This window comes from Macaca nemestrina, chromosome 12 (assembly GCF_043159975.1).
Source record: "Macaca nemestrina isolate mMacNem1 chromosome 12, mMacNem.hap1, whole genome shotgun sequence".
Lineage (NCBI taxonomy): Eukaryota > Metazoa > Chordata > Mammalia > Primates > Cercopithecidae > Macaca > Macaca nemestrina.
In genome coordinates, this window is record NC_092136.1 from 77,755,434 (window position 1) to 77,780,415 (window position 24,982).

Consider the following 24,982-nt stretch of genomic DNA (forward strand, 5'->3'; position numbering starts at 1 on the left):
CACTGTGGTTTTGATTTGCATTTCTCTAATGATCAGTGATACTGAGCTTTTTTTCATATGCTTGTTGGCCTCATGTATGTCTTCTTTTAAGAAGTGTCTGGGCCGGGCACGGTGGCTCAAGCCTGTAATCCCAGCACTTTGGGAGGCCGAGACGGGCGGATCACGAGGTCAGGAGATCGAGACCATCCTGGCTAACACGGTGAAACCCCGTCTCTACTAAAAAATACAAAAAACTAGCCGGGCGCGGTGGCAGGCGCCTGTAGTCCCAACTACTCGGGAGGCTGAGGCAGGAGAATGGCGTGAACCCGGGAGGCGGAGCTTGCAGCTGAGATCCGGCCACTGCACTCCAGCCTGGGCGGCAGAGCGAGACTCCGTCTCAAAAAAAAAAAAAAAAAAAAAAGAAGTGTCTGTTCATGTCCTTTGCACACCCCCTTTTTTCTTTTTTGAGACAAAGTCTCGCTCTGTTGTCCAGGATGGAATGCAGTAGCATGATCTCAGCTCACTGCAACCTGCGCCCCCTGGGTTCAAGCGATTCTTCTGCCTCAGCCTCCTGAGTAGCTGCGATTACAGGCATGTGCCACCACGCCCGGCTAATTTTTGTATTTTTAGTAGAGACAGGGTTTCACCATGTTGGTCAGGCTGGTCTCGAACTCCTGACCTCAAGTGATCCACCCACCTCGGCCTCCCAAAGTGCTGGGATTATAGGCATGTGCCACCATGTCTAGCCATTTGCCTACTTTTTAATGGGGCTGTTTTTCTCTTCTAAATAAGTTCCTTATAGATCCTGGATATGAGACCTTTGTCAGATGCCTAGTTTGCAAATATTTTCTTCCATTCTGTAAGTTGTGTGTTTATTCTGTTGACAGATTCTTTTGCAGTGCAGAAGCTCTGAAGTTTAATTAGATCCAATTTGCCAATTTTTGTTTTTGTTGCAATTGCTTTTGATGTCTGTCATGAAATCTCTGCCAGAATGGTATTGCCTAGGTTGTCTTCCAGGGTTTTTATAGTTTTGGGTTTTACATTTAAGTCTCTTTAATCCATCTTGACTTGATTTTTGTACATGATGTAAGGAAGAGGTCCAGCTTCAATCATCTGCATATGGCTAGTCAGTTGTCCCAGCACCATTTATTAAATAGGGAGTCTTTCCCTCATTGCTTGTTTTGTCAGCTTTGTGGAAGATCAACTGTCTGTCATAGATGTGTGGCCTTATTTCTGGGTTCTTTATTTTGTTCCATTGGTCTATGTGCCTGTTTTTGTACCAGTACCACGCTGTTTTGGGAGTGTAGCCTTGTAGTATAGTTGGGTAATATGATTCTTCCAGCTTTGTTCTTTTTGCTTAGGATTGCCTTGGCTATCTGGGCTCTTTTTTGGTTCCATATAAATGTTAAAATAATTTTTTCTAGTTCTGTGAGGAATGTTGTTGGTAGTTTGCTATGAACAGCGTTCAATCTGTAATTTGCTTTGGGTGGTATAACCTTTTTAATGATATTGATTCTTCCTATTCATGAGCATGGGATATTTTTCCATTTGTTTGTATCTTCTCTGATTTCTTTGAGCAGTGTTTTATAATTCTCATGTAGAGCTCTTTCACCTCCCTGGTAAAGTGTATTCCTAGGGGTGTGTGTGTCAACTGTGAACGGGACTGACTTTCTGCTTTGGCTCTCAGTTTGGTTGTTGTTGGTATATAGGAATGCTAGTGATTTTTGTATACTGATTTTGTATCCTGCAACTTTGCTTAAGTTATTTACCAGCTGAAGGAGCTTTTGGGCCAAGGCTGTGGTTTTCTCTAGATATAGAATCCTGTCGTCTGCAAACAGAGATGGTTTGACTTCCTCTCTTCCTATTTAGATGCGCTTTATTTATCTTGACTGAACGCTGTGGCTAGGACTTCCAATACTATGTTGAAGAGAAGTGGTGAGGGCATCCTTGTCTTCTGCTGGTTTTCAAGAAGAATGCTTCCAGCTTTTGCCCATTCGGTATAATGTTGGCTGTGGGTTTGTCATAGATGGCTCTTATTATTTGCAGGTACGTTCCTTCAATATCTAGTTTATCGAGAGTTTTTAACATGAAAGAATGCTGAATTATATCAAAAGCCTTTCCTCCATCTATTGAGACAATCATGTTTATGTGATGAATCACACTGATTGATTTTTGTATGCTGAAGCAAACTTGCATCCCAGCAATGAAGCTTACTTCATGGTGGATTAAATTTCTGATGTGCTGCTGGATTCAGTTTGCAAGTATTTTGTTGAGGATTTCTGCATCAATGTTCATCAAGGTTATTGGCCTGATATTTTCTTTTTTTGTTGTGTCTCTCCCAGGTTTTGGTAACAAGATGATGCTGGCCTCACAGAATGAGTTGAGGAGAAGTTCCCCCTCCACAACTTTTTGGAACAGTTACTGTTAGAATGGTACCAGCTCTTCATTGTACATCTGGTAGAATTCCGCAATGAATCCATCAGGTCCTGGGCTTCTTTGGTTGGTAGGCTATTTATTACTTATTCAGTTTTAGAGTTTGTTATTAGTCTGTTCAGAGAATCAATGTTTTCCTGGCTCAGTCTTCAGAGGGTGTATGTTTCCAGCAATTTAGAGGTGTTCGTAGTAGTTTCTGATGGTTGTTTATGTCTGTGGGGTCAGTAGTAACATTCCCTTTGTCATTTCTAATTGTGTTTATTTGATCTTCTCTCTTTTCTTCTTAATTAGTCTAGCTAGTGGCCTATCTTACCAATTTTTTCAAAAAACCAACTCCTGGATTTGCTGATACTTTGAATGTTTTTTTGTGTCTCAGCTTCCTTCAGTTCAGCTCTGATTTTTGTTACTTCTCATCTTCTGCTAGCTTTGGGGTTGATTTGTTCTTCTCTAATTCTTTCCATTGTGAAGTTAGGTTGTTAATTTGAAATCTTTCTAACTTTTTGATGTGGGCATTTAGTGCTATGATTTTCCCTCTGAACACTGCCTTACTTGTGTCCTAGAGATTTTGGTATGTTCTACCTTTGTTCTCATTATTTTCAAAAAACTTTATGATGTCTGTCTTAAATTCATTATTTACCCAAAAGTTATTCAGGAACATGTTGTTTAGTTTCCCTGTAATTGTATGATTTTGAATGATTTTCATTGTGTTGACTTCTATTTTTATTATGCTGTGGTCTGAGAGTGCGTCTGGTATGCTTTCAGTTGTTTTACATTTGTTGAAGAATGTTTTATGTCCAATTATGTGGTTGGTTTTAGAGTATGTGCCATGTGAAGACAAGAAGAATGTATATTGTCTATACTTCATTTTAATTCTCTGATTCTTCTTACATTGTTGTTCTTACCTGGAATATTCTCCCTAAGGTACAGTCAGGTCACATATTCATTCTGAAGGTTTTTCTGACCAAGTCAATCCTCAGTGACCTACCTCATTTTCCTCTAGATTCCATACCACTTATAACTGGTAACACTATATCCTCAAATGTCTACATAAAGCAATTCCACCTTATTTCCCATCAACTTCTAGTCATACTGAAAACCATGGAACTGTATACAGTTGTGCATCGCTACCAAGCCAAAAACTAAGATCTTCATATCACCTTCTGAGAAGTCAGAAGAGGAATAACAGCCACATCACCAAAGAGAACAGTTTTAGCCAGCATAAGGAAGTCCCCTTTGCTTTAACCTTCACAAGAAAAATAACTTTGTAAAGACCAATTGTTTTTTGTTTCTGCTTTCCTCAGCCTTTTTCTGTCTATAAAACTAGCCTCTTCTGTTTTATAGAATGAAGTGTTGCCTGATTCTTGAATGGCAAATGAAAGTCAATTAAGATCTTTAAACTAAATTTGTAGTAATTTTGTATTTGACAGCCACAACCTATAATTCTTGTCTTAATCTCTTTTCATCTCCTCAAAGACAAACTTATTGTTCCAAATTACAAAGACCAAATCTAATTTTGGGAACTCAGCCAGGGCCTTAGGACAAAGGGGAAAAAGTGTACAAACAAGGAATTTTGTAGGATAAGTAACATCAAGAGTGAATGAAAAGTATGCTCCTTCCCTCATCAACTGCTGCCAACTCACTGGCTTGACAGGATAGAAACTCATCTACATCTTTATAGCAAAGCATCTTGAACACAGACGGCACCAAATGTCCGTTAATAACAAATGCCTTGAAGGAAACTTCTTATGATGTATTCAGTAGTCCTCAAATCTTAACAAATATTAAAGTCTTAAAGCAGGAAATGGAGATGAGGGAAAGGAAAAGTAAAATGACAGGGCATGCATTCACTTCTCAACAGAACATTAGAAGTGCACATTCTTAACTGTGTTTTTTCAAGGTGACCTCTTAAAGCTGCCCTCTTATCTGTAAACACAGTACTTAATGACACTTCACTTCTGTCAGAGAAAAAATGTGCACCATTATGAGAAGCAAGAATTTAAATATGAAAGCCCACCTCCTCCTAAAAGGGGTACCAAAATTCAAATTCCTATGCTTCTACAGGCAGCCAGGAGGAAATCAACACAATGAATCTTGGAAGTGAGGTATGTGAGGTGGGTAAGAAGGAGCTCCGCTTTCAAAGGATAGAGGGTTAGCAGGGACAGAAGACAAGTCTTTGTAGTTGAACTTCTGAGAGCAACAAAGACAGTAGGTCAACACAGCATAAAAGCCAGACAGCACAGATCAGCTGAAACCTGAGCTAGATCCTGACTGTAGAAGCCTAGGATCAATGAATTCAAGAATTTCTCTTTCTGGTACTCTGCATAGGCAAATTTAATCCCACAAATTCCTTTCCCTGGCTCTGAAATAATATGAACATAGTACACTTCTCATTTGTTTAGCTTCAGAAATGTATTTTTTTCCTCTTCCTATTTATTCACACTTATCTGGTAACTTGTCTTAGGTTATTTAGAGGCCAAGATACATATATATACATACATGTATCTTGGTCTCTTTATTAATTCCTTTTTATTCATAAAGACTCCTTTAAATTATACCTTTTTCCCCAGTCATTTATTGAATATTCAGTGGTTTAGACTAAGGGATTTAGAAAAGTATGTACAGTGAGTAATTCTTGGCTTCAATATGCAGAAAATTAAAGTGCCAAGAGAAAATAAACACCTAGAAGAGAATGTTTTCCAGAGTTTACATATGGTTATTTTGTCATCTGCTTCCTTCTTTGAACTCATATATACAAATGCTAATACCCCCACTCTAAATGTTCAACAAGGCATTTTTATTCTGCTTTTTGCAGAATGCTGATCAACATCAAGATTTCTTCCAGTCATGTATAATGAAGACAGCATTTGATTACCATTCTGAATGACTTCAACATATCAGGACAACTTCTCCCAGAGAATACTTTATTCAATAATATAAAGAAGCACCACCATTATTAAGAGTCAGAAAGGGCCGGGCGCGGTGGCTCACACCTGTAATCCCAGCACTTTGGGAGGCCGAGACGGGAGGATCACGAGGTCAGGAGATCGAGACCATCCTGGCTAACATAGTGAAATCCCGTCTCTACTAAAAATACAAAAAAAAAAATTAGCCGGGTGTGGTGGCGGGCGCCTGTAGTCCCAGCTACACGGGAGGCTGAGGCAGGAGAATGGCATGAACCCAAGGGGCAGAGCTTGCAGCAATCTGAGATCGCGCCACTGCACTCCAGCCTGGGCGACAGAGCGAGACTCCGTCTCAAAAAAAAAAAAAAAAAAAAGACACAAAAAAAAAGAGTCAGAAAGCACTGAACCAGAGAAAGCAGTTACATACAAATTTTGTCATTTGATAGAATCAACCAAATATATAAACAAGAATCCTGACATCTTAAAGATAAAGAAATCAGTAAACAAATAAAAGAAGTACCAAAGCACCACTCATGATCATACCATTCTCTCTGTCCATTATTATACAACTGGTAAATGATTTTAAATAGCTATCAAACTGGTAAACACAAGGTTTTCAACTGTCTCCAATAAGAAAAACTGATAACTTAAAAAATATCTGCAGTAAGGGCAGGCTGACAATGCCTGACATATACAAGGAACACAAAAAATGATTGCTAGACAAATTAAAGGGCCTTCATGGGATGAAGAGAACGTAAATCATTCTTATGAAAAAATGTTTTTTTAAAAGACTTTGAAAAAGAAAATGATATTCACATGTATACTCTTCTATTTTTATTTATCTTTTCAAATACCATCTATGTCCACAAATATTAACTGTGGATTGAGTCTGCATAAGAGAGCTTAAAATCCTCATTTACCTCTTCAAATTTCTCTAGTTCACCAATTCACTGTAACTTAAGAAAAGTAAATAGAGTGCTAAATTAAAAATTCACTCTTGGCCAGGCGTGGTGGCTCACGTCTGTAATCCCAGCACTTCGGGAGGCTGACGTGGGCAGATTACAAGGTCAAGAGATCGAGAACATCCTGGCCAACACAGAGAAAACCCATCTCTACTAAAAATACAAAAATTAGCTGGGCGTTGTGGCGCACACCTATAGTCCCAGCTACTCGGGAGGTTGAGGCAGGAGAATCACTTGAATCCGGGAGGCAGAGGTTGCAGTGAGCTGAGATCACACCACTGCACTCCAGCCTGGCCACAGAGTGAGACTCCGTTTCAAAAAAATAAAAAAATAAAAAAACCCCAAAAATTCACTCTTACCTGTCACAGTGTAAGACGGCTGGTAATACAGGAAATCAGACTGGTTTGAATTGTCTAGGTAAGTTTTTCAAGGATTTTTATTGACAATTTCAGGTGCCGCTCATAGTCTTCTGTCCACAAAACTAATATTAAATTTCAGACCCTCAGAGGAAAACTATTAAACAGCAATGTGCCCCTCAAGATGGGAAGCAAAACTTACTTCAAGTTGAAAAAGTTCTCCAGCTCCCTCAGAGTCATTGGATGTGATTATTGGAGTATGAATATGTATAAAGCCACTGTCCTGAAAAAGAAAACCACAGTTTTCAAGATATTTGCATATTCAACAATTCCAAGAACACACATCCTCTTATAGTATTAAAATGGCACAGTAAGCAAATGCTGTATCAAATCCCTCCCTAATCCCCCAAATACTAAGAATACTGAAAATCAGTTGAGTGTTTTAACTACACACAGGGGCACAAATAATTTTATTCAGGAACACACTTAGACATTAACCAGTCCAACCTCTTCATTTCAAAGATAAGGAAGTTAAGGCCCAGACAGATTTAGTGACTTTCCACAAGTTACATAATTAGTCAGTGGATAAGCCAGGACTAGAACCTAGGTCTTCATGCTCTCTCTTTAGTACTATATTCTCTTCCCTTTTCTATAACATTTTGGTGGTGATTTAACAAACAGGTACACACACTCTAGGCTAGTGCATAATGATGTTACCCACGTTGCTAGGGGAATACAAAGCAATTAGTATAAACTTATCTTGAAATATGACCTCAATTGTAATGAACCAACAAAAAAGGAGAAAAAGTAGACAAATAGAGACTGAATAAACAAACAGCAAAAAAGGGCAGAAATGATCTTTAGGAAGTCTCTGTCACTAAACTGATGGGCCAATGGACTCCACATGGCACAGGCAGTGTACTTCCTTTGCCTGAAGGAATATTCTGAGCAGCAGCAATCCATCCACTACTGAGGTCCCCAATTGCAGCCCTTCCGAACAAAAATCTGAGACTATTTCCATTACAGAACCACAAAAGCTGTTGCTAGTCAGACTGATACAACCCAGCAACTTCAAGGTTATGCTTCTTTCATTTTGATTATGGGTGTAAGCAAAAGGTTACACACAGTGTAGATGTTTGCAGGGTAGGACTGCAGGTAATAAAAAGTGAATTTATAATAGAAAGGCAGGATGGAATATGCTTAATGCAAAATGTTGGCCTTGGAATCAATACAACAAATTATTATATGCATATCTCTGCCAAGTTTGGTGGAGTGTAGATTGTCTCTATGCATTACTAGGGATGTCTCAAATATGACCCTTCTCAAATTCAAGTATTCCGGCTATAATACAAAATATTCAGTCAACAACTTGCCTTATGATGTGTACTGATAAAATATTCAAGCTCTAAATTAGCAGTCTCAGAAAGTTATTAAAATATACACTTAACCTGACAGCAACATGCCTAGAGGTGCTGCACAGAGCACATTATAGAAAACCAATAAAATCTGATCAATAACATTACCACATAAAATTTTTATCTCCTAGGAACCAAGAATCATGGATGTGAAACATTTATTCCACATGAATGTAGGCAACTATGAACATGAGTGCAGTAAACAAAGAGAGGAAGTGAAAAATCCAAAGGAAACGAGGGTGGGGAAGGGGAGGTGGAGAGGGAGGAGAAAATTTAACGGCTAAACATGATTGCCCAAGTTAGAACTGGTCAAATGCCACAAGAAACAGCAGTGTAAACCTTATGAAAATAACTGTATCAGATTTTTTAAAAATCACACACCTAGTGGGAATTACTTTTAATACTTAACTGATGCTAAACATTACAAAAGGGCCCAGCAGCTTTCGCTGCTTTAAAACTGCAAGGCTTATCAAAGTTCCTAACATTACCAAACGCTAATAAAGGAGAGAGTACAAAGGAAGAATAATACAGTCGTGCAAACAAAGTCCAAAAAAGTGAAAGTGGGTAGGGGAGTAAAAAGAAAAAAAGGAAAGTAAATAGCAAGGAGTGGTTAAGTATTGTCACTATGTGCCTCAAATAGGTTTCCAGTGTCACTTACTTATACTGTCCAACAGCAAAGGGGTTCCTAAGTAGAGTACATGAGGGCCAGAGAAGGGGCCAAAAATAAAAGCAAACACTTTCACCCGATTTTTCAGATTCCACCCATCACCTCCAAGTATATAAATATTTTAACACACATTCTAAAACCAGATATTTTATAAGACTCTGAGTATCCCAAAATTAGAAAGTTCATACATTACAGCCCATATACACCACTAAGAGAAGACTAATAAACTATCTTTTTCTTTCACATGTAACTGAAATAACTATCTTTCACATGTAACTGAAATAACTATCATTTAATCAGAATCAACAAAAAAGGAAACGTGAAAGGAATTGCTAGCCACAGGCAGGCCATAGACAACACAAACTGACAGCAAGAAGAGATTTTAAAAATCCATAAAGAGGCTAGGCGCAGTGTCTCAAGTCCTGTACCAGCACTTTGGGAGGCTGAGATGGGCGAATCACCTGAGGTCAGGAGTTTAGAGACCAGCCTGACCAATGTGGCGAAACCCGGTCTCTACTAAAAAATACAAAAATTAGCCCGGTGTGGTGGTGCACACCTGTAGTCCCAGATACTCGGGAGGCTGAGGCAGAGGTTGCAGTGAGCTGAGATCACGCCACTGCGCTCTAGCCTGGGTGACACAGCAAGACTGTCTCAAAAAAAAAAAACCCAAACAAACAAACAAACAAAAAACATAAAAAGCAGTCACAGGAACTCAAAGGCATAGCAATTTGGAGACCTTCTACACAAAGGTAAAGAATACTCCACATAGGCTGGGCACAGTGGTTCACATCTGGACCTAGCTCTTTGGTTGGTCCAGGCAGGATTGCTTGGGCCTAGGAGTTCAATACCAGCTTAGGCAACACAGTGAGATCCCATCTCTACAAAAGATACACTTTAAAAAACTAGACAGGCATAGTGGTGCATGCCTGTAGTCCCAGTTACTTGGGAGGCTGAAGTAGGAGGACTGCTTGGGCCTGGGGGATCAAGGTGGCAGTAAGCCATGATTGCACCACTGCACTCCAGCCCCGGCAACAGTATGAGACCTCATCTCAAAACAACAACAACAATAACAACAAAAATACTTCACAGAGTCAGTGGCAGGCTTTGAAAACGCTGCCATGCGGAGGAGAACAATCCCTGATACTCACAGGAAGAACCTCGACTCATTGAGAAAGAAAGAGCGGAATCTTTTTTACTGGCTCACTGAGGAAGACAGGAAAGTAAGTAATTCATTTTAGGAACACTTCCACTGGAATTCAGAAAAAACTGGTGCCTAAAGAGAAAATTCCTCAGTTATTTCAGAAACTTGGCTTTTTTGAAAGACTCATTCCTTGAGGATTCTAAATAGCCAAGTTTTAGTACATAACAAGTGTGTCAGTTTTATGAGCAAACAAGGTTATACAAAAAATATTTTTCATACTCAAACCAAGAAATAACCTTAGATCCTTAAAGTGTCTTAAAAGTACTGTTCAAGTTTCTATTTCTCCCCACATTTCTATAATTTAATTAACAAAACTGAAACTTACAAAAATTTATTTGGAGGCTTAACATCTTTTCGCAAACCCAAAGTAACACATCAAAGAAACACTACAAAATACTAGGTAACATATAACCATTACTTAATATGCCTCATAGTACTCCAGAAAGGCTTCTTTAAACAACTGAATCCTAAGTATCACACACAAAGGTAGATAAGTATCACACATAAAGGTAGGTAACAGAATTATATTCTCCACGTCTTTACAATTACTAAGTGAATTTATTACTACTCAAAAAGTGTCTATTTTTGTAACTACTCTATCACGAATGGTACTAAAATTCAAGTTATTTCCAACCACTTGAATTTTTTTTTTTTTTGAGACAGAGTCTCACTATGTCGCCAGGCTGGAGTGTAGTGGCGCAATCTCAGTTCACTGCAACCTCCACCTCCCGGGTTCAAGCGATTCTCCTGCCTCAACCTTACAAGTAGCTGGGACTACAGGCGCACACCACCATGCCCAGCTAAGTTTTGTATTTTTAGTAGAGGTGGGGTTTCACCATGTTGGCCAAGATGGTCTCGATCTCTTGACCTCGTGATCTGCCTGCCTCAGCCGCCCAAAGTGCTGAGATTTCAGGTGTGAGCCACAGCTCTCAGTCATGAATGTTTTTCAAATTTTACTTTTAATAATTTTTGGTCAGGTGCGGTGCCTCACCTGAGGCACACACACACATTTATTATTATTATTATTATTATTATTATTATTATTGAGATGGAATCTCGCTCTGTTGCCCAGGTTGGAGTGCAGTGGCGCAGTCTCTACTCACTGCAACCTCCGCCTCCCGGGTTCAAGCAATTCTTCTACCTCAGCCTCCCGAGTAGCTGGAACTACAGGTGTATGCCGCCATACCCAGCTAATTTTTTTGTATTTTAGTAAAGACGGGGGTTTCACTGTGTTGCCAAGGCTGGTCTCAAACTCCTGAACTCAGGCAATCAGCCCACCTCGGCCTCCCAAAGTGCTAGGATTACAGGTGTGAGTCACCGTGCCTAGTAATAATAACAATTTTTTAAAGACAGGATCTCACTCTCCTGCCCAGGATGGAGTTCAGTGGCGTGAACACGGATCACTGCAGCTTCCACCTCCTGGGCTCAAGTGATCCCCCTGCCTCAGCCTCCTGAGTAGTTGGGACTATAGGCACATGCCACCACGCCTGTTTAATTATTTTTACTAGAGACCAAGTCTGACTATGTTGCCTAGGCTGGCCTCTAACTCCTGGGCTCAAGAGATCCTCCTGCCTCAGCCTCCCAAAGTGCTGGGATTACAGATGTGAACCATTGCACCCTGGCTACTTTATTTTTTTTTTTTATTTCAAATTTTTTTTTAGCTTGTCTTATTTTTTAATTGTTTACATATCTCTAAAAGCTTCAAGTAATAAATACATAGAGTGTTTAGTCTACTTGTCAATACCACCACCTAGTGGCCAAAACCTTCAGAACTAAAGTAGGTCTACTTTATCAGCTGTTGAAGTCATGTGGTTAAAAAACAAAAAGGTATTTTTATGATTGTGTGGTTCAAGCACTACTGAAAATCCACATGGAAACTGCACAGCAAAGTTTCTGACAGCATGTGTAACTGGACGCTTACAAACTATAATGGGATGACACTGCATAATTTGATTTATTTTTCTTTGTTTTATCAAAAGCATATGCCTAAAAGCCATGATGTTCTTTAGCTCTTTCACCAAAAGTTAATCTGAAGAAGCTTTTTCAAGGGGCAAGAACTTTCTTGGCAAGCTATAGCAAGACTGGGGCAACGTGAATCTGGATACAGCCCAAGGGAAGGCTATATCCACTATTACACAACCTCTGCAAATTAGCTAGATCTGGAGAAGTACCACAGGAAGCCTGCAAAACCACGTGGAATAACAATAAACTTTATCTGCTGGATCACTCCTTGCCTTTGGGGCCCTCCCATCCACAGGGAGAAAAGGTCCCTTCACATTAGCAACTTGTCAACCACATTAAACTGTGGCTTTCCCAGGTAGGGGGAAATGGTTGAGAAGCAAAGCTAAAAGAGACAAAATGTCTTTGGTCATTAGATAGACCTACCTGATCAACACCAGTAACACTTTAAAATTAATGCTTACTTTATACAAAATATAAATCTATGACCAAGATGGAGAAACAGGAAACAACCAAAAACGTAGTAAAACAACAACAAAAACAGTAACAATAAAAAGCAAACCCCATGAAACAACAGTTTTCAAGATAACAGGTATCAGGCAACAAAAGCCATCTCTCTCTGAGATAGGAAACAAACATGGTAAACCCCTACCAGTAGACCAGCTTACTACCTTGAGGTCTTCCAGGCCACAGTACAGGGAAGGGTAAAAAGTAAGGTAGAGCCCAGTAGGCTCCCTGAGTTGAAGAGACACAACTCAGAGCCTGGAGAAACCCAAGTGGCTAGAGTTCATACGCTCGAATATCAGAGAGGAGAGAGCTGCAGAGGGCACCCTGGAGTATTAGGTAGATCAGTTCATTTGTGTGAGGAAACTATCCAATGCTAGGGAAAGAACCATCTAAAAAGATTAGAGAAAACAGTGCCCAGTGCTCTCATGCTGGCTGGAAAAAGTACCTGTTCCACAAACTAGAAAAACTCATCATTCCCAAGGCCCTAGGTCAGGACCTAAGGAAGGCTTTGCCTCAGTGAGGAATAAACAGTACTAGACTGAGCACTGCTACAGACCTGCTTAACAAATCACATAAGCAAGACCTCAAAGGATCAAAGAGACACCAGTATCTGTGTGCAAACCCACAGCACCCAACAAGGTAAAATTCACAATGTCTGGTACCCAAAGCTAAGTCATGCAGAGTCAAGAAACCATAACCCAGAATGAAGAGACCTATCAAAACTAACCCATAACTAACAGACATGTTAACATCAGGAGAAAAAGACACAACTGTTCTTAAACAGTTATTAAAACTATAGTCCATGTTTGAAATGTTAACTAGACATAAAAGACATAAAAATCAGCCTAGGCCAGGGGCAGTGGCTCATGCCTGTAATGAGCACTTTGGGAGGCCAAGGCAGGAAGATCGCTTGAGGCTAGGAGTTGGAGACCAGCCTGGGCAACATAATGAGACCTTGTCTTTATTTATAACAAACAAACGAACAGCCCAAACCAAACATCCAGATATGAAATCTAAATTAAAAGCCCCAGAAATAATAACTACAAAGGTAAATATGTAAGATTTTATTTAAATCTCTTTAAAACATAATTGATTGCTTGAATAATAATGATGAATCACAGGATTTATAACATAAGTAAAATGCATAGCAAAAAATAACATAAAGGGGGAAAGAAATATAAGTATGTATTATAAGGTTATTACATTATACGTTAGGTGGTAAAACATCAACTGAAGTCAAAAATGTATACTATAAACCCTAAAGCAGTCACTAAAATAACAAAACAGAGTTATAGTTAAGAGAACAACAAAGAAGGTAAGAAATAAGAAATAATGCCAAAGGCGGTAAAAAAAAGAGAAAAAAGAGAACAAAGAACAGATAGGACAATTAGAAATGAAAACAGCAAGATGACTCAAACAAAACCATGTCAATATTCACATTAAATGTATATGATCTAAACACCCAAATTAAGAGAGAGAGATGGATTATCAGACTGGGTATAAAAAGCAAGATCTAACCATATGCTGCCAACAAGAAATGCACTTTAAAATATAAAGATACAAATACATTTGACCCTTCAACAAGATAGATTTAAACTGCATGAGTCTACTTATACCTGGATTTCTCTCAATAAATATATTGGAAAATGTTTTGGAGATCTGCAGCAACGTGAAGAAGTTTGCAGATGAACAGCATAGCCTAGAAATATTTTTTAAATTAAGAAAAAAGTATGCCATGGATGCATAAAATATATGTAGATATTAGTATACATTGTTTACTACCATAAATATACACAAATCTATTACAGTAAGTTAAAATTTATCAAAACTTACACAAACACAGACCATACAGGGCACCATTTGCAGTAGAGAGAAATGTAAACAAATGTAAAAGTGCAGTATTAAATCATAAATGCATAAAAGTAGTTATATACAGTATGTACAATAATTTCATAGCTACTGTAGTGAGCTCACGTGTTACAAGTACCCACTTAAAACACCCGGTGATGCTAACCATCTCAGGAACAGTTCATCTCTCAGTAAATTATGTGTTGCAGTAAAAAGCAATGTCTTGTAGTTCTCGCATTATTTTTCATCAGTTTCAGTGCAATATCGTAAATCTTAATTAAAACCATGGGACCCATACGAAGTACTACGAGTGAGGCTAGAAGTACTCCCAAGAAGCAGAGAAAAGTCACGACATTAGACGTAAAAGTTTAATTTCTTAATATGTCCTGCAGATTGAGGTCTGCAGCTGCTTGCCATTTCAAGACAAATCCAGCATAAAGACCACTTATGAAATTTTTTCTTAAGAAAAAATAAGGAAATCGTGAAACTGTTGCTACAGCTATGCCAGCAAGTGAGAAAACCTTGCACTTTTTGTGAAATAAAAAATATGTGTTACTCAACTATTTACATTATCAGTAAGACTTCCAGTCAACAGTAAGCTATTAGTTATGTTTTTGGGGAGGCAAAAATTTATACTTGGATTTTTTTTTTTTTTTGAGACAGAGTCAAGCTCTTGTCGCCCAGGCTGGAGTGCAGTGGTGCGATCTCAGCTCACTGCAACCTCTGCCTCCTGGGTTCAAGCAATTCTCTTGCCTCAGCCTCCTGAGTAGCTGGGATTACAGGCACCCACCACCAAGCCCGGCCGTTTTGTATTTTTAGTAGAGATGGGGTTTCATCATGTTGGTTAGGCTAGTCTCAAACTCCTGACCTCAAGAGATCTGCCTGCCTCGGCCTCCCAAAGTGCTGGGATTACAGGCGTCAGCCACTGCACCCGACCTATGATTGGATTTCTGACTACATAAAGAGTTGGCGCCCCTAAACTCCATGTTGTTCAAGGGTTAACCATGGTTTAAAAGGATGAAAAAATATATATATGCTAACACTAATCAAAGGAAAGTTCTAGTGGTTATAATATCAAAGTAGATTTGAAAGCAAAGATATTAATAGAGATTTTTTTAAAAAGCTTGATAAAACTGATATACCTCTAACCGGGCTAATCAGAAAAAAGAGAGCCACAAGTTATCAATAGGAATGAGACAACATCATAATAGATGCTACAGATATTAAAATAAGGGGATACCTGTAGCTTTACAGCAGTAAGTTTAAAAACTTAAATAAAATGGATCAATTTTTGAAAGACTACCAAAGTTCACTCAAGAAAAAATAGATAAGCTATACAGTTGTGTGACTATTCAAGAAATAAATCACGTGCAGTGACATACACCTGTAGTCCCAGCTACTCAGGGGTGTGAGGCAGGACTGCTTGAGGCCAGGAATTCAAGGCTGTAGGGCACCATGATTGCACCTGTGAATAGCCACTGCACTCCAATCAGGACAACATAACAAGATCCGTCTCTAAATAAATAAATAAATAATTTTGTTGTTGTTGTTTGAGATAGTCTCACTCTGTCACCCAGGCTGGAGTGCAAGTGGCATGATCTCGCTCAAGGCAACCTCTGACTCCTGGGCTCAAGTGATTCTCCTGCTGCAACCTCCCAACTAGCTGGGATTACAGGCACCCACCACCACGCCCAGCTAATTTTTGTATTTTTAGTAGAGATGGGGTTTCAGGCTGCTCTTAAATTCCTGACCTCAAGTGATCTGCCCATCTCGGCCTCCCAAAGTGCTGGGATTACAGGTGTGAGTCACTGCACCTGGCCAATAAATAATTTTAAAACAAAAAAATGGTAATAACAATTTTCTGGGCATGGTGGCATATGCTTGTAATCCCAGCTACTTGGGAGGCTGAGGGGAGAGGACTGCTTGAGCCCAGGAGTTCAAGACTAGCCAGGTAACACAGTAACTCCCATCTCAAGATAAAATTAAACAAAATAAAGTTAAAAAGAAATTGAAATTGTAGATAAAAACTGTACCCCCCCCACTGGAAAAAAAAAAGACATATTTGAAAGTACACACTGAGATGAATTTACTAGTGAATTCTCCACATTTAAGAAAGAAATAATCATAACTGTATGGATAACTGTGTAATTTTACTTTTAGAAAAGATAAAGGGAGAGAATATCCCAAACTCACTGAATGAGGTCAACCTTACCCTGATACCAAAACCAGACAAAGACATTAGAAGAAAACAAAACTACAGAATAATATCGTGAGGCAAAATTCTAATCGAAGTTATAGCAAATTGAATCCAACAAAATATTAAAAGAATACATCTGTAATATCATATACCTATATTATTAATATATTAATGTAAGAATTTTTTTTTTGGAGATGGAGTCTCACTTTGTTGCCCAGGCTGGAGTACAGTGGCACAATCTCGGCTCACTGCAACCTCCACCTCCCGGGTTCAAGTAATTCTCCTGCCTCAGCCTCCCCAGTAGCTGGGATTACAGGCACTCACCACCACGTCCAGCTAATTTTTTGTATTTTTAGTGGAGACGGGGTTTCACCATATTGGCCGGGCTGATCTCGAACTCCTGCCCCCAGGTGATCCACCCACGTCGGCCTCCCAAAGTGCTGGGATTACAGGCATTAACCACTGTGCCCAGCCAATGTAAGACATCTATATTAGAATATATCTATATTCCTAGAAATGCTGGGTTAGTTTAACATTCAAAAATTAATCAATGTAATTCAGCATTACAAAAAAAACCCATAGGTTATCTCAAAAGATGCAGAAAAAACTGACAAAACCCAATACCCATTCCTGATAAAACTCAGCAAACAGGGAAGAGGAGGGAACTTTCTCAACCAAATTCAGAGCATCTATTAAAACCTACAGCTAACATCACACTTAGTGGTAAAGGGAACAAACTGCTGATACACATAACAACATGGATGAATCTCAATAATTATGCCAAGTGAAAAAAGACAGACAAAAAACAGTATATGCTGAATGATTTCATTTACATAAAACTCTAGAAAAACGCAAGCTAATGCATAGGAACAGGAAGTGGATTGTGGTTGCGTGGGGATGAAGGGAAATAAGGAGGGAGAGGAGGTATAACCCAGGGTCAGGAGGGAACTTTTAGGATCTTACCTTAAAGAAAGAATGAATAGCAGCTGTGGCTTCACTGCGAATCCTCAGTATAGAACCCAGAACGTTAGTCCTACACCTAAAGTGAGGGTATTGTCTCAGGTACTCCAGAGGATGCCTCTCTTTATATTTGATGGGGAAAGCCTGCCAATAAATGAAAAGAACAAATTAGAAGCCAAAAGAGACACTGTTTAATAAAATCAGTTTCCAGGGTACTTCTTAAATAGTGCTTTAGAACCAAACTAAGATCCTTTCCTTATGTCTTAATATAACTGATTTTAATCCACATTATTTCCACCAGGTAAGTGGAATGGTAGGATGGAATCAGAGAGATGTAGGTTTCAATCTAGCTCTACCACTTATTAGCCCAGTAATTGAGCTAATATCATTGAAGCTCATCTGTTATTTATCAAGTTTGTATCCATTAGCTGTGAATCACTTCTTACAAATAGGTTATGATTAATTATGCAAAATTTCCACTGTTTGGCACACAGGAGTTCAAAACATTGTAGATATTAAACATGTACACACAGGCTGGTGTTCCATTTTAAAATTACCTATATGACTTGAAAGCCTATGATCATTCACAATCAATTGGTGCAATTTATTACTATTATCAACATGATACTTCCATCTAGCAGAGTAGTAAAGATTTACAAAAAGTTCGAAAGAAAATTATGGTTCCACATTGAAATATGTCTACTCTGCTCACACTCATGTTAAAAGATTAAGACAGACACATCCTTTCAGACAAAAATCAAAGTTTTAATTAAAAAGATAACAGAGAAGCTAAAAAAGAGCTACACTGGCAGCCTGTTTCTTTCAGTCTCATCCATTCTTTTTAAGTCTTGTACACATACAAACTCTTACGTTGTATAGAAAAAAGCACCATACTTACTAAAAGTGAAAATGTGACCATATCATAATTCTAGGGGTCAGAATTCCCTAATCTCAGAATATTTCAAAATGATACTGAATCAAAGGGCTTCAGGGAAGACGAAGCCATCAACACCAAAGAAGCCCAGGAAGAACAATTTAAGAATATAGTAGTCTCCCACTTACCCACAGGGGATATGTTCCAAGACCCCCAGTGGATACCTAAAACCACAGACAGTATCAAACCATATAAACATTATGTTTTTTCTTTGACAACAATGGCCAGGTAGTATATAAAGTACAGATAAGCTGGACAAAAGGATGATTCACATTCTAGGCGCGATAGAGCAAGACACCTCAAGATTTCATCACACAATGAGAATGGCATGAAATTAAAACTTAAGAATTGTTTATTTCTGGAATTTTCCATGTAATATTTTGAGACCACAGTTCACTGTGGGCAACAAACTGTGAAAAGCAAAACCACAGACAAGGGTGAACTACTGTAGTGAAACACATGGCAAATTTTTAATAATCACAGATCCCTATAAAAAACTAAAAAGAAAAATGGTTACCTTCTATATTACACTCTTGATTTCCAAATTATTCTACACTCTATTTTTCAGAAATCTTAGAACCTGATTCCTGATTTTACATGTCAATCAGAATTTCTTGGAAATTAAGGATGACATTTTAACAAAAATTGCATTTTCTTCCTTTATTTCCTTACATTTCTTCCTATTATACTGAAAGAATTAACAATGAATTAAAATGATGCAATTTTCCTGTATTTCCTCGCTTTTGTTCATTAAATGTTTGAAAACAGGTATAGAAAAACACAGAGGACTCAAATGGCTAGAATACAAATTTCAGCTGCGTCACATCAGCTCATAATGTTAAGTAAATCATTTCATCTGGCTGGGCCTCATTTTCTCCATTGTAAATTTGAAGAATCTGATTAATAATCTTTTATTCGCTCTAACCTCTTTATCAAGCTTATAAATATGAAGCTAACGGAAGAGTCTTGCAAAAACAGGCATAAACATGTCTTAATGCCGAATTTCTTGCCTCTGTTCAGCCTAAGCATTATAATACTATTGATCGGCATCACCCAACAGAACTTTCTGTGATAAATAGAAATGTTCTGTGCTATCCAATATAGTAGCCAGTAGCCACATGCAACTACTGAGCACTTGAAATGTGGATAATGCCACTGAGGAACTGGATTTTTTTACTGAATTTCAATTGATTTAATACCAAACAGCCAAAGGTGGCTAGAGCCAACCATTATTGGATGATCGGTTCTAGATCATGCAAAAGTCATTCCTGGCTTTCCTAAGAACGAGCCCGCCCTGGTGTATCACTGTGGCTGACTGGGCGTGCTTGTAAAAGCAGCAAGTTTTAACTGTGACACACACCACAGAGATGCAAAAATTAACACTTACCTCTCACTAAGCTATCTACATAAATAATTTTTGCTACTGCCTCTTCAGGTTGTAGGGCTTGTTTCAATTATCTGGTAAGTTGCAAATGAAATATATTCTAAGTTTCATCTTCCTAATAATCACACTTAAAACAGATTGCTGTCTTAAAGCCTAAATAGCCTCCACAGAAGTGTCAGAAATCATACCTTGGCATCACAATTTCCAATAATTTTAATTTTTTCTGCCTTCAGTTCCACATTTTGCCTTTTGGATGGACTTTTTACCAGCTGCCCTTGTATTTCCACAGAACTCCCAAAAGTTAATTCTCTACAGTAACAAAAAACAAGATAAATATCATTATATACAACCTTCATTTTAATATCAACTATGCAATAAGAACATTAAAATACTTAATGACAAAAGTTTTTACCCTCAATTGGTTAAATAATCTTCAGAATCAATGGATAATCTGTTGTATAAATACAGTATAAAATTATAAAAATGAATTCCATAAGCTTTAAAATGGGAACAAATAGAGTTAAGAATTTGTATAATTCAGAATTAAGAGTTGTACAATTGCCCTTATTAAAAAGTTAGTTGGCCAAAAACTTTCAAAAGATTACAGAATACATGCGAAAACTGCAAATCAAAATAAAATTAGCCGGGAATTCTCTGTCCTATTTTTGCAATTAAAAATTTTTTTTTTTTTTTTTTTACTTAGTTGGCTGGTGATCTAAGCACATAAGGTGCTACTTTCTGGTTAATAAGACTAGGTTCGAGTTCAAGTTCACCCACAAATTAACTGTATGACAAGTATGAAAAGTCATCTAAGTTCATTTAAGAATCATCTATTAAAAAAGGAGCTCGTAAATGATAGTACATCTGTTCTAATTCTTTTTTCTTTTCTTTAAAGAGACCAGGTCTCACTATGCTGCCAAAGCTGGTCTTGAACACCTGGGCTCAAGCAATCCTCCTGCCTTGGCCTCCCAAAGTGCTGGGATTAGAGGCATGAGCCACCACGTCCAGCCCATCTGTTTTAGTTCTAACATTTCATAATTGCAGTAAGTATAACAATAAGTGCCTTCCTAATAAACTATTAAAATATTATAGCAACACAATAAATTTTATTAAAGTCAGTCAGGAGATTCTCCACCTGATTGCCCACTATTGCATTATGGGTGGGGAAATCTGGTATACTTTCATCAACCTGAGAGGGTAATTTGAGATGCTCTGACTTAAAATATGTAATACCTGACATATACGAATATAAATACTATCCTAAGGTTTCCTGGGAATATCTCAAAGAGTCATCCTCCAGAAACTCTAAAATCTAGGTCCCATTAGATGCATGTGATTGCTACACTGATATAAACAATCAAAACAATTACAAAGTTTTTAAAAGGTTACCATTAATAACAGGGCCAGGTGCGGTGGCTCATGCCTGTAATCCCAGCACTTTGGGAGGCTGAGGCAGGCAGATCACTTGAGGTCAGGAATTCAAGACCAGCCTGGCCAACATGGTAAAACTCTGTCTCTACTAAAAATACAAAAAATTAGCCCGGTGTGGTGACACACACCTGTAATCCCAACTACTCAGGAGACTGAGGCACCAGAATTGCTTGAACTCATGAGGCAGAGGTTGCAGTGAACTGAGATCACGCCACCATACTCCAGCCTGGGCGACAGTCAGACTCACTCCAAAAAAAAAAAAAAAAAAAAGTTACTATTACAACAATTTTTTTTTGTTCTGCCCAGTTGACCACATAGTCTCTGATCCATTAACCTATTCAATGTGTAAACAGCATTAACCCTAACAATCATCAGAATAGCAAAGCACTCTTATTCTAACAAATTAGAATAATGTTCTCTTCCTCAGAGCTGATACCTAACATTAAAATGGTGTTAGTTTTTGGTTTCGGGGTTTTTTTTTTTGGAGACAGGGCTCTATCACATAGGCTGCAACACCGTGGCAAGATCTTGGCTCACCACAGCCTTGACCTCCAGGGCTCAAGACATGCTCTAGTCTCAGCCTCCCGAGTAGCTGAGATTATTGGTGCATACCACCATGCCCAACTCATTTTTATATTTTTGGTAGAGATGGGGTTTTACTATGTTGCCTAGGCTGGTCTTGAACTCCTTGACTCAAGTGATCCGTCTGTCTCGGCCTCCCAAAGTGCTGGGATTACAGGCATGAACCACCACACCTGACCTAGTGTTAGTTTTAAAACCTAATGAATGAGACCATAAAGTTTCTTCCATTTGTTCAACAGGCAATAATCTGTCATATTGTCAGCACTATGCTAGAGGTCAAGAATACAAAAAAGAATGAGATGCCATTCCTAACCTCAGGAAATTAAGAGTCTAGCAGGAGGAGTCAAATAGGAATACAGTTGATTACCATCCAATGTGATATGCTTTAACACAGATGTAGGCACGGGATGCTATGGGAGCACAAAAAAGGGGTACTTGACACAGTTATGGGATAGGAACATCAGATGATGCCTAACTAAGCAGGAACTATGAAAGACAAGAGAAGAGGCTGTATTGGGCAGAGGCAGCAAGATGTACAAATGCTATTAGGAAAGAGCAGAACAGCTTAGGGGAGCCGCAAGTAATTAAGAAAGACTGAAGTGAAGCATAGGTTGGGGATATTAGCATGTGATGATGTCAAATAGAGGAGGAAAGGCCTGAGCTTGAAGGATCTTGATTCCAAATATTTGGACTTGATCCTCAAAGCTATGAAAGCAGATTTGTTTCAAAAGATTACTCAGGGTTCAATGTAAACACTGGTTTAGGGAAGGGAGAAGCACTAGAGGTGAAAAACAAAAATCAAAGAATTCTTTTAAAAAACAAAACTCACCTACTGTCAAGGCTTGAATCTGCAACAATCTGAAGACTTTCCAAAGATGACCCATCATTTACATGCAGGAACAAGACTTCCTTCTGGGATCGGACAGAACGAATCCATCCCTAAGGAAGAGAAATATTTCTAATGTGAGAGTAAAACATTTTATGTTTTCATTACACATACACACACATACACTAAATGAAAGAAAAACATGTACGCACAATCCTGCCTCAACAAATCGACTTCTTTTAGTTCACCAATATGCATACTTAATTTTATATGTTCAATCACAATGGGATACACACTTTGGTATTCTATCTTTTGTTTTCATAATAAAGCACAACATTTCGAATGGATGCCTCACATTCCTTCAAATTCCTTCACATTGATGAGCCTAATTCATATAACCAATCTTCCCAATATTGGCAATTCCAGGTATTTCCTCCAAGACCCCTGCCCCCTGACCCAACAATAAATAACAGGGCACATATCTTGGTGCCTTTCTCAGGATATGGGGTACGCCCTTCTTTCTAGTTTCATCTCACCATGCTGCCCAGAAAGCACCTCCTCTTTGGTGATTCTCAATCAACAGTAATTTCCAGGCTGGGTGCAGAAATCCCAGCACTTTGGGAGGCCAAAAAGGACGGATCACTTGAGGTCGGGAGTTCGAGACCAGCCTGGCCAACATGGTGAAACGCTGTCTCTACTGAAAATACAAAAATTAGCCAGGCGTGTTGGCGTTCGCTTGTAGTCCCAGTTACTGGGAGGCTGAGGCAGAAGAATCGCTTGAACTCGGGAGGTAGAGGTTGCAGTGAGCCAAGATCGCACCACTGCACTCCAGCCTGGGTGACAGAGCAAGACTCCATCTCAAAAAAAAAAAAAAAAAACTAATTCCAAATGACCACTTTCTTTCACTTGTTAAACTTAACATTTATTGAGCACTTTGTAATGTGGTTCTATTCTAAGCTCTGCATAAATATTATGCTACTTAATCCTCAGAAGAACTTAATGAAGCGGTTATCATTTTAGAGCTGAAGAAACATTATTTAGAGATGTCAGGAAAACCTCTCTAAATATTCCAGGACATAGTCACCAATTAGTAGAGTTGGAATTCAAAAGGAAGTTCTTACTTCAAACTTCATGTTCTTATCAACGAGCTTTTCTGGGACGCTATTATAATTCTGCCCCATCCCCAGTTCCCCTGCATAGGGAACACATCCTTCAGAACTTGGCTGAAACGTCACCTCATGCAAGATATCTTCCTTAACTTTTTCAGTTACGTTAACTTCCTGTTTTCTTACAGTTCTTTACTTACCTTACTACCAACTATCCTATTGCTAAAATTATTTGTTTTAACCATTGCAGCAGGGCTGTCCAACAGAAATATAATGAGTCACATGTTTAATTTAAAATTTCTTTTTGTGGCCATGTTGAACATAAAAATAGGTGAAATATTTTACTTAACCTATTATGCCCCAAATATTATCAACATATAATCAATATAAAAACATATTGAGATATTTTGCATTCTTTTTGGTTCTTCAAAATTGGTATGTATTTTACACTTAAAGCACATCTCAATTTGGACCAGTCAAACTTCAAGTGCTTAGAGCCAAAAGTGGCTGGTAGCTACCATATCAGATCTCACAGGACTAAACTGAAATCCTCTAACCTGGGCAGCAGGTTCTCTTTTCATCTTTGAATTTTTCTATTGACTAGTGCACAAAGTATCATTAATGTATGCCTAATTAATAGACAAACAGACCTATGGAAAGAATATGGAACTCAAAGAAATGCAAAGAGGAGCAGATTGGCCATACTGCTAAAAAGCAAAGGATATGTGACGGCAACAAAGATCACTGCAACAGCAAGCCATGACTCTGTCACTACAATCATGGGTGACAGAGCAAGAACCTACTCAAAAACTAATAATTTATTATAACCACATCTGCCAGGCTTATGCCTGTAATCCCAGCACTTTGGGAGGCAGGAGGAGGAGGACTGCTTGAGTCCAGGAGTTCGAGACTAGCCTGGGCAATACAGTGAGACCCAGCTCCACAAAAAGCTTACAAAATTAGAGTATGGTGGTGCATGCCTATAGTTCCAGCTACTCTGGAGGCCGAGGGAGGAGGACTGCTTGAGCCTGGGAGATGGAGACTGCAGTGAACTGAGATCACACCACTGCACTCCAGCCTGGGTGACAGAGCTAGATCCTGTCTCAAAAAATAAATAACCACATCAGTGTACTTTAGCAACCTAATAAGAAACAGTCAAACCACCTTGTTTATTCTGCACCTCTTCTATGTGGAGCTGCTGCAAATATTATACTTGCAAGAGAAATAATAGCAGCTAACATTTGTAGACTATAGCCACTGTTCTAAGTATCTTATTTCCATTACCTCATTTAATTTTCAGGACTCAGGGACAATTATTATCTCTATTTTCATAAG

General features: G+C 38.6%; 1 protein-coding gene and 1 long non-coding RNA gene across 5 annotated transcripts in view; one reads left to right on the forward strand and one right to left on the reverse strand.

Moving 5' to 3' along the window:
- LOC105468816 (asparaginyl-tRNA synthetase 2, mitochondrial) overlaps positions 1 to 24,982 on the reverse strand; it is a 144,816-nt gene that overhangs the window by 118,733 nt on the left and 1,101 nt on the right. For all 3 annotated transcript variants that reach the window (XM_011719210.2, XM_011719209.2, XM_011719208.2), the window contains exons 2-5: positions 22,545 to 22,654; positions 19,891 to 20,011; positions 17,388 to 17,528; positions 6,833 to 6,913 (exon numbers count right to left, since the gene is read on the reverse strand). In XM_011719210.2, the coding sequence (XP_011717512.1) occupies positions 6,833 to 6,913; positions 17,388 to 17,528; positions 19,891 to 20,011; positions 22,545 to 22,654 (453 nt within the window). The remainder of the gene's footprint in view (positions 1 to 6,832; positions 6,914 to 17,387; positions 17,529 to 19,890; positions 20,012 to 22,544; positions 22,655 to 24,982) is intronic.
- On the forward strand, positions 1,918 to 5,844 carry LOC105468815 (uncharacterized). 2 transcript variants are annotated; one of them, XR_011610954.1, is made up of 3 exons: positions 1,918 to 2,025; positions 2,322 to 2,482; positions 5,225 to 5,844. It is a non-coding gene; the product is annotated as an uncharacterized lncRNA (long non-coding RNA). The 2 variants fall into 2 exon arrangements; XR_011610953.1 differs by having other exon boundaries at positions 2,322 to 2,478.